The following is a 20,419-nucleotide window of genomic DNA, read 5'->3' on the forward strand; positions in this document are numbered from 1 at the left end:
TGCACAAACATTTTACCTCTCAGCATTCACAGTGAACACTTTCCCTTTTCTCCTTGTTTTAACAACCCAATCACATGGAAATGGGACTGGAGAGGATGCATGAACACCAGATATCTCTGTTAAAAGACCATAACTAATGTCGGATTAAATAAATATCCCAAAAATGTAACCATTAATAATCACACATTCTGATGATGACAGTAATGTATGACCCCCTCATGTTCATGAGTCTAACATCATCGCTGCAGACTGTCGGCTGCAGTACTCAGCTGGCTCCAGGATCAGCCCGCTAACTGCTCGGTCTGAGAAAGGTCACACGTCACCAGTAATACCTTCCACTGAACGAGACATGCAGGGTGACTCCTGCATACTCCAACCAAAGACACACAGACCCGCAACTACTGCTACACATGAACGACACACACAGAGACAAACTACTTCAACCATTGCTGTCCACCTACACTGAAAGGTAAGAACAAACTGAGCGTTGCAGAGGGAGGCTGCAGCCTGGATAATGGTCTGATTAGGTGCTAATAGCAGCTCATTATCAGACCACCGCGGGCTGCACTGACAGCCATGCTCTGCAGAGCTGGATGATCTGCTAAAATTAGTGCTGAAAAAAAAAATCAGTCAGTTCTTCGATTAGTTGATAACTGAAAATTAATCAATTTTGATAATCTTTTGAGTTATTATTAAGCAAAAATCTAAACAATTAGCTGGATCTTGGTTCAGTATTCTTCATCATCCATATTTTATCCAGTTGCTTTGACCGAATTCTGGAAACTGCCACTTAGCATTTCTCACAGTTTTTGACCTTTTTGTAGAGCAAACAATTTCTTTGAAAGCATGTAGTAGGCCAGGAAGCTGAGAACACAACATAGATTATCACCTTGTAAAACTTGTTGTGGTGAACATGTTAACATACAGTTGCTTATTTACATTCAACAGATTGGAACAGCATACAAGCATTAATTTAAGTGTTTCTGATCACCAATAATCACTCCTATTTTAGCTCTGTTTTTAATCTTCACTAACTCTGAAGAAAGGTATCTGTCTCTTTAGCTGCTAAATGCTCCACTATGTTCACCAGCTAGTTGCTCACAGTGTTTGTCTGCCATCCATGCAGCTTTTCTTTTTAATAATAGCTAGTTTCAGCCCCAGATGAAATCATTCCTGTTGAAAAGTAGACCTACCTCAAATATAGCCCTGATTTAATGGTGTGCATCATCTTGAATTTCCCAATATTCCAAGATGGCTATTATATAGATACAAATATATAACTGGCAGATTCACTTTTTCAAAAAAAAAAAAAAATGGGGATATGCAGGGAACATTTCTGATCATGAGAAGTGGTCATGAAAAAGGAAGAACCTCTATAAATATCCACCCTTGATGTAAGCTAAAATCTGCTGCATGTTTATAAACAAATGGAGGAATGCTTGGAGCGGTCAGATGCTCAAGAGGCCGGATCCAAATGGGACAGGCTGTGTGGTCGACTCACTTGACATGGCGGTTCAAATAAAACGACATCTCTGACAGACTGCTGATTTGCCACATGCCACAGATGACACTCTCTCTGCATTGTGTCACCTTGTCCTCCTCTTCTTCTCCTGTAGTATATCTCTGATAGGTTTTGAGCTCCAAATTGGTGTCTGTTTCACTGTGCACCTGTAGAGCTTCAGCACTCTTCCCAGCTGTTCTATAATGACGTGTGTGCACATGAACAGTCATGAACAGGACATGAAGAAAGATGTTCATAACTGTTATATCTCAGCTGTTGGAGGAGAAATCCAGTTTTCTTTGTCAATATATTATTTAGTTGAAATTTGATGGTTTGTCATTCTTGCCATGTCTGCTCTGTGGGGTTGCTTGCATAGTTGTCTGTTAGTATTTTTATCTTGTTTTCTAGGGTATTTTGTAGATTGTGTACTTCTTTTTTCTTATAAGAAGAATATGATATTATTCTCCCTGTAATTACCACCTTTCATGTTTCCCATAGTAATGTTGGTGAAGTATTTGGAGAGTTGTTCATTTCCATGAAGGATGTCCACTCCTCCTTAATAAAAGGGTCTTTTGAGTAATGAAATATTAAATTGGATGTGGGGAAGGATGTAACTGTTGATTCGATATTTAGGGAGAGTGTCACAGGTGCATAGTTGCTGATTATAATTGAGTTAATTTTAGTATATGCAATCTTATGAATAATAGAATTGCTGGACAGAAAAAAAATCGATTTGTGAGAACAATTCATATCGGGAAGAAAAGTAAGAATATTCTCTTATAGAGGGATTTTTAAGCCTCCAGATATCGCCAAGAACAAGGTCATCCATGTACTCTTATTGTTGTTGAAGATCGACAAATTCTTGAAATGCCTGATTGGGATGATCTGTCAATGGAAGGATTGAGAACTGCATTGAAATCACCTCTGATTATGGTCATTAAGTTAGTGCTGTGGGTGGATATATGTGAGAAGAATGTGTGAAAGAGTGAAGGGTAATCAAATATTTTGTTGTTGATTGTGGCACTGATTATAATATATCTACCTCCTGGGTCTAATATTGAGTTATTGTGGGTTAAGTGTATTCTTCTATGGATCAGAATAGAGACACCTCTTTGTTTATTATTGTAGGTGGATGAATAGGCAAGATTGTGTTGTGAGCCAGTGTTGCGAGATGATTAATGACTTTAGTTTTAGGACAAACAGGACAAGGAGACACAAGATGAATGACAAACCACAAACAAAACAGAGCGACTTCATCAAGAGAGACAAAAGGGAAAGAGACAATTAGCAAGTAACTAAATTAGAAAGCATCAACATTGTATAACACTGGGTAACAGGGGGTGTGAGTGAGAGAACACATAGGATTGCCGGATTAACAGAAGATTGTGCATGAAGAGTATGACAGAGTTCTTAAGGCTGTTTTTTGTGTTTTGTTCTTGCTTGGGGAGTTGCTTGACACATTGTTAAAAAAAGCCACAGTGTCATTTCATAGTACAGTACAATGTACAGTATAGCTTGTCAACCACTATTTAGGCTTTTATGTTGTTCTGCTCTTTTATTACCAGGTAACATTTTTTTTCAGTTCTTTTATTTCCCTTGGAAACTGGTGGTTGATGCCAAACTTCGTTCCTTTAAGTCCTTTGCCATGCTTTTTAGGAACAGTTTGGTAGTTTGGTAGTAACAGTTTCTGTGGTTTTGGTTAATAGGTAGTTATATGGTTTTCCTGTTTTTCCAATGTTATTCCTCTTGTTTACCTGGGTCACCATGTTGGATCTCCTGCATTCAAGTGTGCCTCCACTTAGAAATCTGATCCTAAGGAAAAGGCTAGATGTGTCAACACCACTATTGCTTTCTCTCCATCTTGGTAGTCCAATTAGACACAAATCCAATTGTAACTGAAGTGCACACCCTTTGTTTTCCCACCTCACACCTAACAAGGCTCTAAATGAGGTGAGAGAGAGGGTGATGACGCTTCCTTCAAGTCATGTTTTTGTCCTTCGTTGAAATGGAAATATTTGGTACATTAATGACTACGTCACTATAAGTTCTAAATCAGTGGTTCCCAACCTTTTATTGATATATTAGATGATGTTTTTACAGCTGCGTTAATGTGTATTTTGCATTTTGCTGCTGCAGACATTTAAGGTTGAGCTAATTCTAATGACTTTATATACTGCTGGGTATATCCTACAACAATGCATCTTATTCTATAAGATCATCATGTGTATCTTGTGTAGTGCCGCCTAAAAGGCAACTTTCCATGCACTCACAAAAACAGCCCTGTTTTTTAGCTTTGTGCGTCTTCCAGCTTATTAAAGTTTAAACATCAAAACTTTTTGAAACTGAAGCAGGATGATGCATAAAGGAACACGTAACCCTTCAGTCTGTCATAAATAAATAAATCCAAAAGCACCAAAGTTGGAGATACATGAATACATGGATCTGGAAAGTAACTAAAGCTAGACACATGTAGTGGAGAGAAGACTATAGTACAAGTATAAAGTTGCATACAGGACAGGAAATAGGAAATAATCAAGTACCTCAAATTTGTTCTTAAGTACAGCACTTGTGAATGTATTTAGTTATATTCCACTACAGGTTGAGATCAGAAAAAAAAAAATCACCTTTTTGGATTATTAGACACATCAAAAGGTGAAAAGTATCCACTATTTCACAAGAAAAAGTAACCTTAATTCTGTTTGACAGAAATTGTTCTATTGTTTCTTGCGTCATCTTTTCAACCACATGTTAGGAACGAGCTCTGGAACTGCTCTAAACAATGTGAGTTGAGAGAAAAAGACTGGCATCATGTGCAGAGCGCAGTGGAGCACATGTGGGTCTTGGTAGGAGCTTTGTGCATCAGCGCGAGCCCATCAGACCATTTACGCCCACATGGAGCGATACGTTCTACTGAAAATCTACCCGTTAGTTTGCAGCCAAAAGTGAGCTGTAGTGACTAGTTCTAGTTCTCATATTAGTCCAAGTGTAAAGCCTGTCTACTATTACAGTGTGCTATTAAGATGCCAGCGCAGTCACGTGTTCTGTCTGAGTCACGGTACGAGTAGAGAGCGATGTGTAGCGCTAAGCTTAGTGTGAAGCTCATGGCAGGGCCTGCTGTTAGCGTGAATAAAAGCGAGAGTCCAAGTGAGTCTGAGAGTGAGTAATGACAGGATGAGGTGCACATCACAGGAAGGAATTAAATATGACAAACATGGACTGAACCAGCTACGTGCTGATCATGATTTCACCAAAAAAAAAAAAAAAAAAAAAAACAATCCCTTGTTCTCTGTTTCTTTCTCTCTTTCTGCGTCAAGGCTGTCTCTTTTATCGAGTGGTCTTATAAAACCCATCTGCATTCTTAACTACTTCTCAGGTGAGCAATGGGGACAGGGAAAGGTGCGTTACTATAACAACCGAGTCAAAGGAGGAGTCGACTGACTTTTGACGTAAACGGTTGAGTCTGGTGAGGAGGAGGCGGAAGAGTAGGAGGAAGAGGAGTGAGCATGAAAGACTCTGCAGGTCTGCCCGCAGTAAGGAGGTCTTTTACTGAAAAGCATAACTTCTTTTGTGCTCTTTTGTTTTCCTTTCCTTTAATAGCAAGTCTTTTCAAACAAATCAATGCTGTTATACAACAGGTAGTTAGAGAGCTCCCTCCTCCTGCCAACAGCTCCTTGCTGCATTAGCGGCTTCTTACACATTTTCAGTCTACGTTTTCCAGCAAAATTACATAACCCCAAGATTCTATCCAAAGATTAATGTGAAAATGGCAAAACATGCAGACTGGAAGGGTTTTTTTTTTTTTTTTTAAGATAAATGTTTATTCATCTATATTTGAGCAGGGGTACCTCAGGGCACTTTGGAACTTCTTGAGTAAGGTCTTGGAGATCACAAAATAAACAAATACCAAAATGGCACCTCTCATAGATTGGATACAGCTTCCAAGATTAAACTGCCTAGGAAGCAGCAGAAGAGAAAGTAATGTTTAATGGTACATGTACAGAAACCCTTTAATGGTATCTGTAGCTGTGGACTGAAGATGAACCTGCATCCGAATAATGTTAGTTTCTTCTAGTTTTTGCACATCTTGGAGACTACAATCCAAAGTAGAGCCTGGCTATTATATTGGCACACTGATATTATTATGAGCCAACTGTGTGCAGTTTGATGCTTTGAAGGTAGTGCATACAATGTATCAAAGTTCTTTTTCTGAAAACATTCTCCTATTGCTGCGAGAAATTAGCCCAGAAAAATCAAAACAAAGATCCAAAATAGGCTAAAGGGCTCAAAAGAGATGCAGCAGACTGCAGAGTCAGATGATAATTCCCTGCAGGTCTGTAACTGCAAGCGATACCTTTTACATCATATATGCAATTTATTCCAGTGTTAATACAAAATATACTGAGTAGTGTCACTTTAAATAGCAGTGTCGAGTTGTATCTTTACCTAATAAAATCTTGTGTAAAATAGTCTCACAATTACGCAAAAAAGTCTGTCTCTACATTAATAATTCAAACAATGATATCTAATGTCGGAGGGACAACTCCAAATCCAAACGATCTCATTTGACAGGCTAATTCGAAAAAATGTGACGAGAACGAACAGGAAACCTCATGTTTCTTTAGTTTATATAATACAGTGGAAAATATTCTGAGTGTAAACAGCTGAGAAAATGAACAGCTGTGTGTCTTAATTGATGCCACAACCTCGAGCATGCAGTCCATGTCAAACTGTAATAAGTACTTTTCAGCGATTATAGTATAGATCTAATTGTTCAACACTAATTTGTACACACGAGCACTGTAAGTTCTCCGTAAGGAAACAACAATTAACTTGACAATGTCGCAACTGATAACCCATCTCACTAACACAAATGACCCCCCTCCTCTCTCATTCTCTCAGGGTACCGCTCATATGCTCTGTCAAAATGGAGATACGCAACATTGTGCAACACCCAAAGGGCCCCTGAGTGTGCCAGTTCATACAATCCCAGCAGAACGCGTGCGCACACACACACACACACACACACACACACTTTCTCATAGGAATAATGATACCAAGTGCTCTGTCTCTTCTCCTCAGTCAACCTCAGCACCGGTTCCTCACTTTCCTTTGGCCTCGACCGCTGGCTAAAATTGGACCTTTCCGTACATATTATTTCAACGACAGCTTACAAGAACATGCAGGAAACATATCATTAAGAAATGGTGACGATGTATATGAACATATGTGATCCCTTGAGGGTGCAGAGGTGGACAATGGACAACCTGTCATCATTCTTGATACTGTGAATGTTTAATGAGGAACAAATGAGGTCTGCTGCTGCATAACATACATCTCTTGAATGAGTATGTATCTAGGGGTCAATCATTCATTTTCCTTTTGCACTGTAGCTTGCTCTCCACCTGCATATTAACATTTTATATCAAAGCGTGTCCACAATCGTGCTTAGTGTTCAAGAGCTGCTCTGCTGCTGAGGCTTCTCTGGAGCCTCGTCTCTTGTTGCAAACCAATAACTGCAGTGATTTCAACAGCCAAATGTCCCATCTATTCCTTCCTTCACTTCCCTCTTCTATTTAAATTGCCCCCAAGTCACCAGTACAGTGTCCATTCACAAACGCACACTTACATCTCTGATGAAGTACTCCAGGGTGGCATACGCAATGGCAATCCCGTCATGGGTGCTCGTGCCCCGTCCCAGTTCGTCAAGGATGACCAACGAACGTTCGGTTGCTCGGGAAATGATCTCAGAGGCTTCAGTCAGCTCCTCCATGAACGTACTGCGTCCTTTGTAGATGTTGTCTGAAGCACCCATCCTGATAACAAGACAAAGAAAAAAAGAGAGGTCAGAGGTCAAAAGTAACAAAGCTGGAGAGATGTTGAAAATAATGTGATCATAGAGTTATAAACTGGTACTGTGACTGTGGGAGAGACGTGTAGGGCTACATGTTACACACTGACCAATTTCTGCAGTACATAGATGATCAGTCTGGACTATCCCTAGAAGTGCCAGGGACCAACAACAACAACAAATATATATGCACGCAATCTTGATTTTATGAATGAAAATTAATCTGGAGCCATTCGTCGTCACTCTTGAGTAAGAAGGCAACTGTGTTGGCTTGCAGCACACTTAACACATGTCTGCAGACGGTGACATCGCACCTACAGGTGTGATTAACTTGGTACAGCATAATGTCCCGGATGAGAAGGGGGACAGTCAACTTGTTACATCTTAAATTAAATTCATCATATTTATAGTGTTCATATGTGCCAGTGTTGTGGAACACTGTAGAAGTTACTCAAATAAACAAGAGAAGAGATGTTGGGAGATCTTGAGGGTTCCAGACATTGTCAGTTTTTCTTGTGACAATGAGGGATAAGATTATTATAATTGTAATGTATGCTGGACTATTATCAGGCTTATTGTGTAGGCCTTTTTCAGGATTAGATTGAAAGTCAATTTTTTTTTCAAGGAATAAAATATAATTAAGATAAGTTTTGGTCATTCTTTATCATACGTGTAACTATTTTTGGGCTCTTTTATTACAACAAATTACATATTTACTGTTGGCCTTAATACATTTGTGCGCATGCAAGAAAGTTGCAAAAAGTTACAAATTATAAGATGTCAGAAAGCTATCTAACATGTTGATAAACCCACCAAGATATACGGATGTGGATGGATCATCATTTGGTTTTAAAGAAACAGTTGTATGCAGTAAGATTAATAAAATAAAAAAATATGACAAGGTCAGAATCATCATGTGGAATAAATTTCATCTGAAGTTTGAATGCGTCCCATAAATAATTTAAATGATTTGATGTCATGGTTGAAGCCATAGTTGATCATTCGCAGAGTGCTGTTGTTCTGCCAGAGACTCCAAAAACCACCCACAGGCAGACAAATGGAGAGTTTTCAGTGAACCTGCTCGTCCTCTTCTTCCAGGAGAACTACTTACACTATAGTATAATAAAGGACAAAGAGAGTGAAGTGGAGAAGGAGGGGTGTGAAAAAAGAGTGAGAGAGAGTAACTATAACACCCTGAGATTCTTTTTTTAAACTGAACAGAAGGAAAAGAAGGATGTGTGTGATGGTATAAAGGGGTTACTATGGATGTTCAGACATGCAAGATGTAAATAGACACCTTTAATTTGAATTTGAATGAAGGTGTCTATTTACTTCTTGCATGTCTGTGTATACATGTAACTGCACTCTAGACCTTAACATTACATTCAACCCTTCACATAGTGTCCATAACTTTTGAAACTCTGGTTACAAATTTATCTTCTGATGCTGTCTCAGGTAAATTGAATTTAACATTCAGGAACTTCCTCCAGGTTATATTTTCCAATTATTTAGGATTTATCCTCATTCAGCCAAAGACAGTGCATATAGATAAAACAGATAATTAATACCGTTTAACATTCTTGCAACACTCACAACAAATTTAAAAGAAAAAAACTTGAAGCACTATAATTTTTTTATTCACTCTGCATCTATTTCCAATCAATGACTGCACTAACCCCTAACCCAAATGTCATTTTATGTCAATGAACCTTATTAATATTAACAATCCGTACTTTGACAGCAGAACCGTGATGTGTAGCCAGCTTTTGTTTTATTTTTTAACTGAGAGGATGCCTACACTATAGGACCAAAAGTTCACCCAAATGCTATTGTTGAACAACTCGTTCCAAAAACCATGAGAATTAATCTGCTCCTATAACACTCTACATACACTCTTACGAGACGGCTTTCCACAACATTTTAGCTGCAGGTATTTGCTCTCATAAAGAGTATTACTAGCAGTATTACACCAGGAATGTTCGTGCTGTGAGGTGTATTAAAATCATATTATAGTCATCTGAATGTTTTTACCAGTAAAACATGACACAAATTCAAATTAAATATGTAACAATGAAAAATGAACACAAAACTAATATTCTGTCCACCATATCATCATCATTATTATGGCTTGCCAGTTCACGGAGAGGTCTTTATGCTTTCCACCATGATCTTGTGTAGCTTCAACATCATATATCCCCAACTAATATCACCTTTACCCAACTATAATATTAGTCATAGGCAGCTTTTATGTATATATTAAATCTGAAAAAAATAATGCTACAGCACTGTCCTGATGGCACATTGTTGTCAGCTTTACTTACTACACGTGTAAAATTCTTCTTTTCTCTGAACATTTTCGTGAATGAAAAGAGGGTGACAGGCAACATTACATGGCAATTTTAAGGGTGTCCATTATGCTAATGATGAAATCTCATGAACAGGTGGCATTCATCAGGCTGAATCATTTGTCTTGTTAAGACAGTTTGTTGAATCTGAGAATGCAAATGTGTAATGAGAAACAACACATAAGATACATTTATTAGACAGCCTGGAAGTCATCTAATGAACATATTGACAAACACATTTTAAGTTAAATTATGCTTGATGATGTTACACTGTCGCCCAAGGAGGAAGAATTTAAGGCCAGTGACAGAAAATCAAAAAGACTGTGGAAAGACAACATCCATGCCCATGTCAATAGATGTTTACTAATTACAGAGATACAGTGACAACATGTTGAATTCCTCACAAGCCTCGAAGCCAGTTTCAGAGCTCCGCTGAAGCTCCGCTCCAGACCGACAGACAGCGCAGTGACTCATCTGATAGAAACCGACTCCAGCTGGATCACAGATGCAACATCTCTCCGCCAGTCAGTGTTTCTCACCTCTAAATCTGTCTCTTCCTGTTCTGATTGACCTTCAACATAGTACCTATCAATGAACTACCGACAGGAACCTCCAGCTCCAGGGAGTTACTATGGTTACCCCACACGCCATATCGGACAGGGGCGTGGCAGACATGCTGCTGCATTTCAATCAGTCAATTTATAGTGTGTGTGCATGCATGCCTTTAACTCAGGGATAATTATGACCATCTATTTATACGGCACGGCAGAGCGGACAGACAGATTCAGATGAAAAGGAAGCGTGTTGTTCACACACACACACACTCTGTCCGCTGATGAGGGAATGCACAGGAGAAAGACAGCAACGCTCCACCAGCTGGGTGTCCTGCTGCTCTCGTCGAGTCCCTACTTCCCGCCAAACAAACTGATTCTGAAAATAGAGTCCATTTATCATCACCTTACAAAACCCCTAGAAAACATGTTTTTTTTTCTGACACTCACGCCTCTCGGTTTGTTCATTTATTCAATTTTCCTAAAGACTCACATCAAACTATGGTACGTGTGTAACTGGTGGTACATGACCTCCCTGTAGTGTTGGATGGAGCAAGAGGAGGAGAAACAGACTGTAGAATAGTGAAACTGACCAATTGGAATTGAGTAATAAACTATAAAATGACTGAAATGTAATTTCAAATACATTTTGAATGTATTTCTTGTAATATAGCCTGCTATGTAGTTGAAGTTCATGCACCACAACGCAGACATGACATGACTGAAAATCTGTTTTCAAAAGGGACAAACTGAACTGGCCTCAGCTTTTTAATGACAACTGGAGTCCTTGAATGAAAAATAACCCACACTCTTCTTTACTTCACCTTCTCTCAATCTTTTGCATTTCATCCTGGACTACTGAGAAATAATACTGATGTAGAAAAAAAGTGTTTTCAACAGTGACTGAAGATTAATGTTTAAACTTTGATATTCTTTTAAATAACATATCACATTAAACTCTGAAAAACACATAGATACAGCTGAGTGGCAACATGCTCAATATGCAGTGACAGCTTTTTTTTTAATTATTAATATTATTTTAACTTCAAAGCTGGATTTTGGATTTTTCTTAATTACTTTTTATTTTATTTTTCTGTTTTTTGTTGGGTACTGTGTTTACTAAAGGCATATCTGATCTGCAACATTATTAACTATTAATTTTCTGATGTTTAGCATTGGTTTGTTCTGCTGTTGTTTGAGTTGTTATTGTTTTGGTTTTTTTAATTATCATTATTTTATGTGGACACTAGAGGACTAGCAACCACTTTGTTTAAACTAAAGGAAATCCAAATGAAGAATAAAGCTACAGAACCTGTATTCTTATCCCGATATGTACAGCCAGACCATCAAAGTCAGCCGATAACTCAAAACTATTGTGCTATTTTATCAAGTCCTCAGATTTCTCCTACCATTTCAAATTGTTTATTTCTGCAGACTTAACTGCACACTGACTGATATAAACCTCCAGGTCCTATAGAACAATAAAGGCCTAACCAGCCCTGTATGCCGCCTACAAGATGACACAGGCACTCTGACACTGCAGCACTATAAAAACTCTGAGGAACAAATGAGTCGATTTAGGATACAACATTTTTTCACATGCTCAACATGTTTCGCAACGCTATACAACACCCACCTAGGTGATGATGTTACACAGGGACCTGTTGGCACCAAAACACTCACCACCTTTTGTGAGCTCTTTCTGGATATCAGCTACATTTCTGCATTTTCTGATGGGAGGGGAGTTTTGCGAAAGACTTCAGTAAAACACGGTATAATCACTGCTAGGAGTCCATGGTCGATTAAAGGTCCCTTTCAAAACACAGTTTTACATTCAGCTTCCTTTGCTGTTTCCATAACAACCATGAAGGGATGAAAGAATGTGCTCTATAACCTTCAGGACTCAATACAGACAAGGAAGCACATACGCCAGCTGCAGACGTGCACATATGCATCTCTCAGCCGGAAAGGAAACACACACACACACAAAAGGTTTCGTGCTTACTCTGCTAAAATCTGTGATAGAGCACAAACACACACACAGATTTTAGCTCAAACTGCTGTATGGTATATTTGTAAAGATGCTATAACACGGTGTAGTGGGCAGGAAAATAAAACCAAGGATCTGTGAGGCGGCACGCTGCTTTACACCCGTCTCCAGATTATTCACTTTATGCTCATTGATAATCAATCATCTGGATCATTTCAGACAGGATATCCCATTAGACACCTACGCACCATCTCATTACCCGCAACCCACAAAGTCTGCTTATTGCACTCTAGTAAAACCTAAAAGCTCTCACTCCATGTCAGCCTCCTTCTTGCTCATAAACACACATACACACACACAACATGAAGCAATTCCCACCACTGTCTCTATCAGCTTGACACAGCAGTGGGAATTGATTGAGCGTTTATCATCAAAACAGATTCGCTTCAGGATCTTACATTTAGTGATAGAGAAAGGCAGATCAGTCCAATTAGAACCAAAAAGGACAACAGAGGTAACAGAGGAGGTGAAGAGAGGACAGCGGATAATGTCTGTGTGCTTTCTCTGTGGACATTAATTAGCTATTTTTTCTGACAGAAAGAGAATATTAACCTCTGCCACCTATCCTCTGAACCAAGAGAGGGACACACGTGCAAACTCTTCCACATTTGCTTTACTTACGGTAGACATTTACCGACTGAACTACCCTGACCTGGAGCTGACACTAATTACGCCATAATTCAAAGTCCTTTCTCTAAACAACATTTCTTTTTTTACCAGCTTTTCCGCAGAAATATCCAGATGTTTAAAAAAGCAGATCAGTTACATCACCCAACTGCAACGTCCCTGGTTCGAATCCAGCAGGTTGCCCGTGTTTCATGTCACAACTCTCTTTACCATCAACCCATTAATAAAACAAGCCTAAAAATGAACAACAAAGCAGATATTACTTAATAATTAAAGACATGAGGGTGGAAACACACAATGATCTTTATTTATCTGATTGTATAAATACTAATGGTATGTCTGATTTTAATCTGGATTTTGGCAGAATTTAACTTTCCAAATACAACTTTTTAATCTGGATTTTGGCAGAATTTAACTTTCCAAATACAACTTTACAGCCTTTTCATTCAAAATAAATGAAATGTTCCATCATTTAATAAAAACACTTTACACAGCACTGAACTGTTACGTGCTATCTGACGTGTTTTTGATTATGTTGCTTTAGTTTAAATCTCGTTTTCAGTTTATAGGATGACAAAATATGATCTGTGCTACAATAATTCAAATTTTATGATCAGTTCCTTGCTTCTGTCCACTAAACCCAACCTTTTATTTATATATATACTGTTCCAACAATCCTAAAACCAAAAACTGCAGCAGACTCTTACATACGTTTGTGAGGACTGGCCAAATATCACCCCATTACACTAATACTGTATGAGGTCTAACCACCAACTAGTTCTCTCAAGGATATAAGTAAGAACACACATGGATACACAGACACACACACCCTCAGTGTGCTGACATGTCTCTGGCTCCTACTGGGTTAATACATAAGAACATGCTTAAATCCACAAAAAAAGACAATTACACACATCTGCAAGCCATTAGGTCTAATCACATAGTGCAACAGAGGCAGAATAACAGAGACTATATATTGGCCTGTGTTCCACACTAATATGTAGTCAGGACTGGAAACTACATGCAGAGCTTACTGCTACTATCATCATGATGAGAATTATCATCAGCTGGGGGAAAAAAATCTTCGCCAACAAAGCCTTATTGTACTGAGGGTTCCTACACGATCGTATCGTACTGAATGATGACAGAACAATAGAGCCAGCCTTGTCAAAAAACTCTTGTTCATCTTTTCCTCCTCTTGTGTGGTGAAGAACACAGTGGAATTAGAAGAGATTAGTGTGTCCTAGAAATAAGCTGAAGCATGTCACAGACAACAAAGGTGACACAAGGTGAATCCACAAACATTCACCTTGTGTCAACGTCGTTATTCATTTATTGTTTGTCCTAAGGTTGTAGACAATAGATTCACCATTGCACTTATACGAAAGATTCTGCAGAGGTGAACGTGTGCATTGCGCCCTGAGTGTTGTCATGGTCACTCTCCTCGTCTTCTTGTTGATGGAGACGAAGCTAGAAAAAGTCATTTGTTTGTTCATCAAAGAATAACACTGTACAGTAGCTTGAATTGTTACATAAAAGCCAGGTATATGTAAGTGGCTGTACAGTGCATGTAGTGTGTGTACTTTCAAAGTGAGTGTATCATTATTTATGGAAGTCTTGCTGGGGGAAACAAACATCTACGCCTGCTGGTGTTTGTGGATCGAGTGAATGCTTTTATTGATCTCATGGTTCTGGATTTTGAAATTGGATGTCTTAGCCAGTTTAAACAGATCATGAACCATTTTTAATTCTAGCTTTTGATAGGACTGCATCATACTAATATTATGTTCATGGTCATCATTTCTTTTTTTTTAATCTGGGCATTAATATCTGGATAGTATACCTGGAGGTTATTTCATTTTTTCCCAGTGCATTGTCCATTTAGAGTTCCGGGTGTAAACAATAATAAAAACAATGAAATAAATAAAACTATAATTATCTGTAAAAATACTCCTAGAAGCAAGAAAAATGTATGCTCGTACATTTGACCAAAATCATTTCATTGATTTAGGTTTGCAGGCTGTGTCTTAAGCTTTCTTGTATATCCAACAAATCAATGATGCAACATTAGTAAGTAATCATCAGTAATGCAAATGCAACATTTACTCAAACCACTTAAACTACAACAGATTACTTTCAATGTGTTTTGCAGAGCGACAGAAGGCACAAACACAATTAAAAACAGGAGATTGCTTCTGCCTTTTTACAATCCTGCCTGATTTCACTTTGGGATCTGCAGTCTGTTATCATTTTGACAGCTGTGGTTAAAGAAATCACGTGTAACATGTAAGGACTGCACCAGTAGATGTGCTCAATGTGCTTGTGTTGGTACCTGGTGTAAATGCCATCCAGCATGCCCAGACGGGCCTCAGAGGCTGGGACGTAGGAGCCCATCTGGGCCATAACACAGATCAGGGCCACCTGGCGGATGTAGGAGCTTTTGCCCCCCATATTAGGACCGGTGATTATCATAGTTCTTCTGCCATCACCCTGTAGCAGAGGAGAGGACACAGACAGAAGGCAAAAGAGGAGAGAGACAGAATAAGATATTTTCATGCTGTCCTGCACAGCTGAGGAGGTGGGTGGATTGAAAGCTTGGCTTCTCCTCTTATTGGCTTGTGCTTCTATTGCAACATTAACCCACACCCACTCCAGCACTGAGCGAGGAAGTGCGTGTGTTGTCATGCAAGTCGATATGCGTGTATATTTATGTGTTGGTGCTGTTGTAATTTTTGTTTCAGAACTGTCTCAATGAGTTAGTGAGCAAGAAAACCGTCTGTGTGTTTTGGCTCAAATGTGTTTAAAGCACTCTGAATGAGCCTGTGTGTGCATGTGTGTGTGCATGTGTGTGTGTGTTTGTACCTGTAGTTCGGTGAGGTTGGGCACATACTGGTTGTGCTCTCCCATCAGTAAGTCGATGGCAGGATGTCTGCCGTCCTTGATCATAATCTGATGCTGACTTTCACACACCTCTGGCCTGAACACAGAATACACTTAGTCAAAACACACATACATGTCTACATTTGCTATACACTGTTATAGTAGATGGCATCATATTATTCTTACATATATTCTATTTTGCTGCTATTTCTCACACCCCCATTTCACTTCAATGAGATAGAAGCTCTTTTAGTTTAAGTACAACACTGGTTACGAGTACTTGCATACTGCTTGTCTTGTAATTTGGGTTTAATTTTGTGTAGGTTCTATGTCATTTATTAATTATGTACTTTCTCTCTTTGTGTTCTTATTTCTGTCCTTGTGCTGCCGACCTTTCCTTATTTGCAATAAGTCCATATTTGGCCAATAATATTGCCATGATGATCTACTATAATGTATACATGCACACGCACAAACAAACTGTAGATGCCCACAATTAAAGTATTCACTTTCTTGCTGAAAGTTAGAAGAGGAGTCCGGTGCAGTAACTCCCTGGAGTCTTGTCGTCACTGTGAGGTAGCCAAGCAACCAGCAGAGGCTCCAGGAAGTTTATGCTTTCCCCAGCCACGAAACACATACATACTGTGACCCCCGCATTAATCTAACGCAATGTTTTTATACTTTACGGCTAGATCTTTCCTCCTTTTTCCACAATTTGGTTTTTAGATTTACTGTACAGACATGAGTGGTGATCTTCTCATCTCATACTTGGTAAGAAAGTAAAAAAGTGCATTTGCCAAAATGTCATTTCTGTGAAAAAAAAAATACACTTTGACGTGCACCAAAAGAGGGAAATGTCTGTGAATTAAAAAGAACAATGGCAAAACAGAAGACAATGATTTAAAGAGCAGCAGAGTAGCAGCAGGCAGGATGAATTACATTACAGCAACAAAAGAGGGAGTGCAGCACGAAGATGTGGATGGATGTGAAGTTAAAACACACACGCGCAAAAAAAAAAAAAAATGGTAGAAACAGACAATATAAAAGGTGTGTGTAACTTTGTGTGTGAGTGAGTGGGAGAAATGTTGGCGTTTTGGCTGAGCACACTGCTGAGCCTGGTGCACACTCCCACACACAGCCTGTCTGAGACTATAGGACACGACACAGGACACCCACACACACATACACATACACATACACACACAAACACACACACATAAAAAAATTCCCACGCATGAATACAAGCGCATGAACACACAGCAATATTTACGGTCATCCTGAGAGGATATCACCTGCAATAGTCCCCTTGTTTAGCCACCTCAGCCAATGAAAAGAGACAGTCCATGGTTGCTAGGTGACTAATAGCCCTTTTCATGGTGTGATAGTGCTCCCCAAACTGACTACAGAGAGAGAGGGAGAGAGAGGAAAGAGATTTTCAAGTGTAAATTAAGGTAAGTGCATACTGTGTTCTGAGCAGACTGAGTATGTACTTGGGTAAAACAGACTAATTCTGGCAGGCTCAGAGCTCTGTAGACACTGTTTTTAGCAGTTATTTATTTAAGTTTACCATTAGCTGTTTGTGTTTATGTGTACTGTATATGCTGTCAGTCAGTCATACTCCAGAAAATTTGTCCATTCCCTCTGGCTGTCCAGCAGCAGTTGCTCTCGGAGCTGCAGCAGCTTCCTGTAGCGCTCCACCAGGAAAGGAGAGTGATACCTGCTGACTGCCTTAGTACTGCAGAGAAGAGGGGACAATGAGGTGAGGTGGAGGAGGCAGAGAAAAAATGATTAAAGTATGAAGGATTGAAACTGCTGTGTATTTGGTATATACTTATAGCATCATTTATTTTGGAGCCAATCCCAGCTGACACTGGGCAAGTCACCAGTTCAACCAATCACACGGTGTGAATTTAGAGTCACCAATTAACCCAGAAACTGCAAGTCTAGCCATGGTTCGAACCTGGAACCTTCTTGTTGTGAGGCTTCAGTGCTAACTCAACAAAAATCTAAACATAAACTTTTTTCTCCAATTTTTCATGAGTTAAAATAAATAATCTAAGACTTCTTCTGTGCAAAAAATAAGGTTACCTCAACAAGTACCAGCCAAAAATCATTGATATCTACAGCCCAATGTGAAATACTCACTGATAGTTCAGTAACTAATAAATGTATTGTTTTATGTACATAATTGTATATAAATCTGCACCTTTTAGTCCACTGCACTAGAATATAGTGAAGGCTTATAGTATGAAAACATACTGTATGATAAAGTGTCCTGATATAAGAAAATAATGGACAAGGCGTGGGCAGAAAACATCACGAGTAGTTGTGGAGTGGCTGTGTCTCTTCTGCTTCTGAGTCTGTTATTTTTGATACCTAAAGCACACAAATTCACTTAGGGTAGAAACACAGCAGAGAGGCTGCCAGGAGGGTGATATTTTCTCTGTGAACTCGTCACTATGAGTTTTACATTACACATATCTATTTATCCACTACCAACACGAAAAGTATTGGTTATCGCACCATTATTGGATTAATTCCATCATAAAATTACCTGGTAGTATTGTTTAAAAGCAAATATTGTTACCAGCAGGTAAGCAGTTGTTTAACAGATTGTTTAGCCCTGGGTTTTGGGTTTTGCTGTTGTCATATAAATACACTGTTGATCACTAAATCTGGTGTCCTAAATTAACATAATTTAACCACAGTTTTTCAATCAGTAATTTGCTATCTTTAGAGTCTTAGACACAACAGAGAAACATATCACACTACCAATGACATCAATCAGTAAAAACATTCATTTCCTCTGAATTATGCAGCAAATTCTCAGATGACACCTCTGTGAAAATCAACTCAGAAAGCATGTCAGTGGGTTCAGATGAGATTTTCAACACCATGGAGCAAAACATTTAAAAAGACAGTCAGTGCTGCAATCATAATTTTGAAAAAGAGTTGGTCACTGTGTGTGTGGTTGTGTATGTGTGTGTTGCAACCTGCTGATTTTCACCCAGTCAGGAGGAACACTGGACGATCGTGAGTTCTTCACCTCAATCAGAAACTGAGGGCAAAGGAGGAAGACTTTGATAAATAAGGCGGGAGCAGACTGACAAAAGAACATGGCACTTTTGATTAAAACTGACACACAAACATACAAAAACACACACGTATCAGATCATCACTGTGACTCAATCTCCTCCCACCTGTCTTTCACTCCCATCCTCACACACACACACACACACACAGACAGTACCTCCTGTCCAGAGACGGCTGTGTAGTCGAATGCCGGGGCCTTCAGTGTCTGTCGGATTTCTTTGCGGTGTTCTTGAATCTCGTTGACGACAGCGTGGATCTGCTCTCTCCTTTCCCTCAGCACCGGGAAGCCGGACAGATCTGAGAACAGCTCAGTCTTATTTCCAGACCTCCACAAACACACAAAAACACAGTCAAAATGTGAGAGCCGCTGATAACGTACCACAGTACACATCCAAGCAGCCTAAAAGGTTTGTCTCTGTGGAGCTTCATGTCAACTGCTGATCATTCATTATGTGGAGCAACAGCAGACATGCAGCATGCACCTATCTGTTCTGTGTTGTGTTTTATGTTTTCATGTCAACTTGTTAGACTTATTTCCACATTTACCATTTTGGACAAGCGTTTAACATTCAAACTGAAAGAAATAAAAATTTAAAAACATATGAAATCCTCTCTTACCTTTGATATACTCATCACACAAAACAGGGTACCAGGCAGGTTAATTAGCAAAACAATCTTCCCAAAAGCTAATTGTATTATTCTCAGCCCTCCAGTAAAAAGCACAATCTCAATCAATGACCATTCATGATAATCAAGTAATCAGTTATCGAGTCATTTATCAAGTAAAAATTGTTTCAGCTCGTAAAAATGTGAAGGTTTGCTGCTTTTTTGGGGCATTTTTCATTATTTTCTGACATTTATAGACTAAATAGTTTATCAGTTCATTTGAAAAAGCTTAATAGATTAATCCATTATGAAAACTATCTTCAGTTGCTGCCCCACACTCCATATCCACAAGACTACAGTGAGTGTATACAACAAAGCAATGTGTTGACGATAGAATATTGACTTGATTGACCTTATTCTTTTATGAATGAATAATATTGACCACTCAGAAACAAATCTTAAAACTATTATGTTCTGAGTAGCATATCAGTCAACCATATAGCTTTCTTGTGTATCAAACATTCATCCCTCACTTTTGGATCAAAGCATTGATCCTAATAGCTCTTTGTTTTATTTTTTCTGGAGATATCTCTGTGTTAACCCGACGGTCCTGTACCGTTTTTGCACTGCACGTGCAAAATACTCACAAATACTGCCTCCTTTTCATGCTGCTGGATACTCACTTGGCAGCCTTTTCATTTAGCACCTTGAGGAAGCTGTGGGCTGGAGCCAGCAGGTCAGGCGTATCCAACAAGAGGCCTCGGAGCAGCGCCGAGCTGATCTGTGACTGGATAGCTGGGAGCAAGGCCTGCAGTTCAAGTCCCAGTTGAGAAACACTTCTACTAATGAGGTAAAACTCCTGTGTAGAAGACTGGAACGCACAAAGACACAAATAATATCTGATGAAGTGGAAATGAT

General features: G+C 39.1%; 1 protein-coding gene across 4 annotated transcripts in view; it reads right to left on the minus strand.

Moving 5' to 3' along the window:
* The window catches only part of msh3 (mutS homolog 3 (E. coli)), a 37,749-nt gene that overhangs the window by 4,337 nt on the left and 12,993 nt on the right, over positions 1–20,419 (minus strand). For 2 of the 4 annotated variants that reach the window (XM_019264454.2, XM_010744856.3), the window contains exons 14-21: positions 20,185–20,372; positions 19,053–19,221; positions 18,796–18,860; positions 17,421–17,537; positions 17,095–17,202; positions 15,785–15,899; positions 15,255–15,412; positions 7,128–7,314 (exon numbers count right to left, since the gene is read on the minus strand). In XM_019264454.2, coding sequence (XP_019119999.2) covers positions 7,128–7,314; positions 15,255–15,412; positions 15,785–15,899; positions 17,095–17,202; positions 17,421–17,537; positions 18,796–18,860; positions 19,053–19,221; positions 20,185–20,372 — 1,107 coding nt within the window. Of the gene's footprint in view, positions 1–7,127; positions 7,315–13,759; positions 14,393–15,254; positions 15,413–15,784; positions 15,900–17,094; positions 17,203–17,420; positions 17,538–18,795; positions 18,861–19,052; positions 19,222–20,184; positions 20,373–20,419 lie in introns of those variants that run through there. The other 2 variants (XM_019264455.2, XM_027278231.1) reach the window with 2 other exon arrangements.

The sequence above is a fragment of the Larimichthys crocea genome, chromosome III (assembly GCF_000972845.2).
Source record: "Larimichthys crocea isolate SSNF chromosome III, L_crocea_2.0, whole genome shotgun sequence".
NCBI classification, from domain to species: domain Eukaryota; kingdom Metazoa; phylum Chordata; class Actinopteri; family Sciaenidae; genus Larimichthys; species Larimichthys crocea.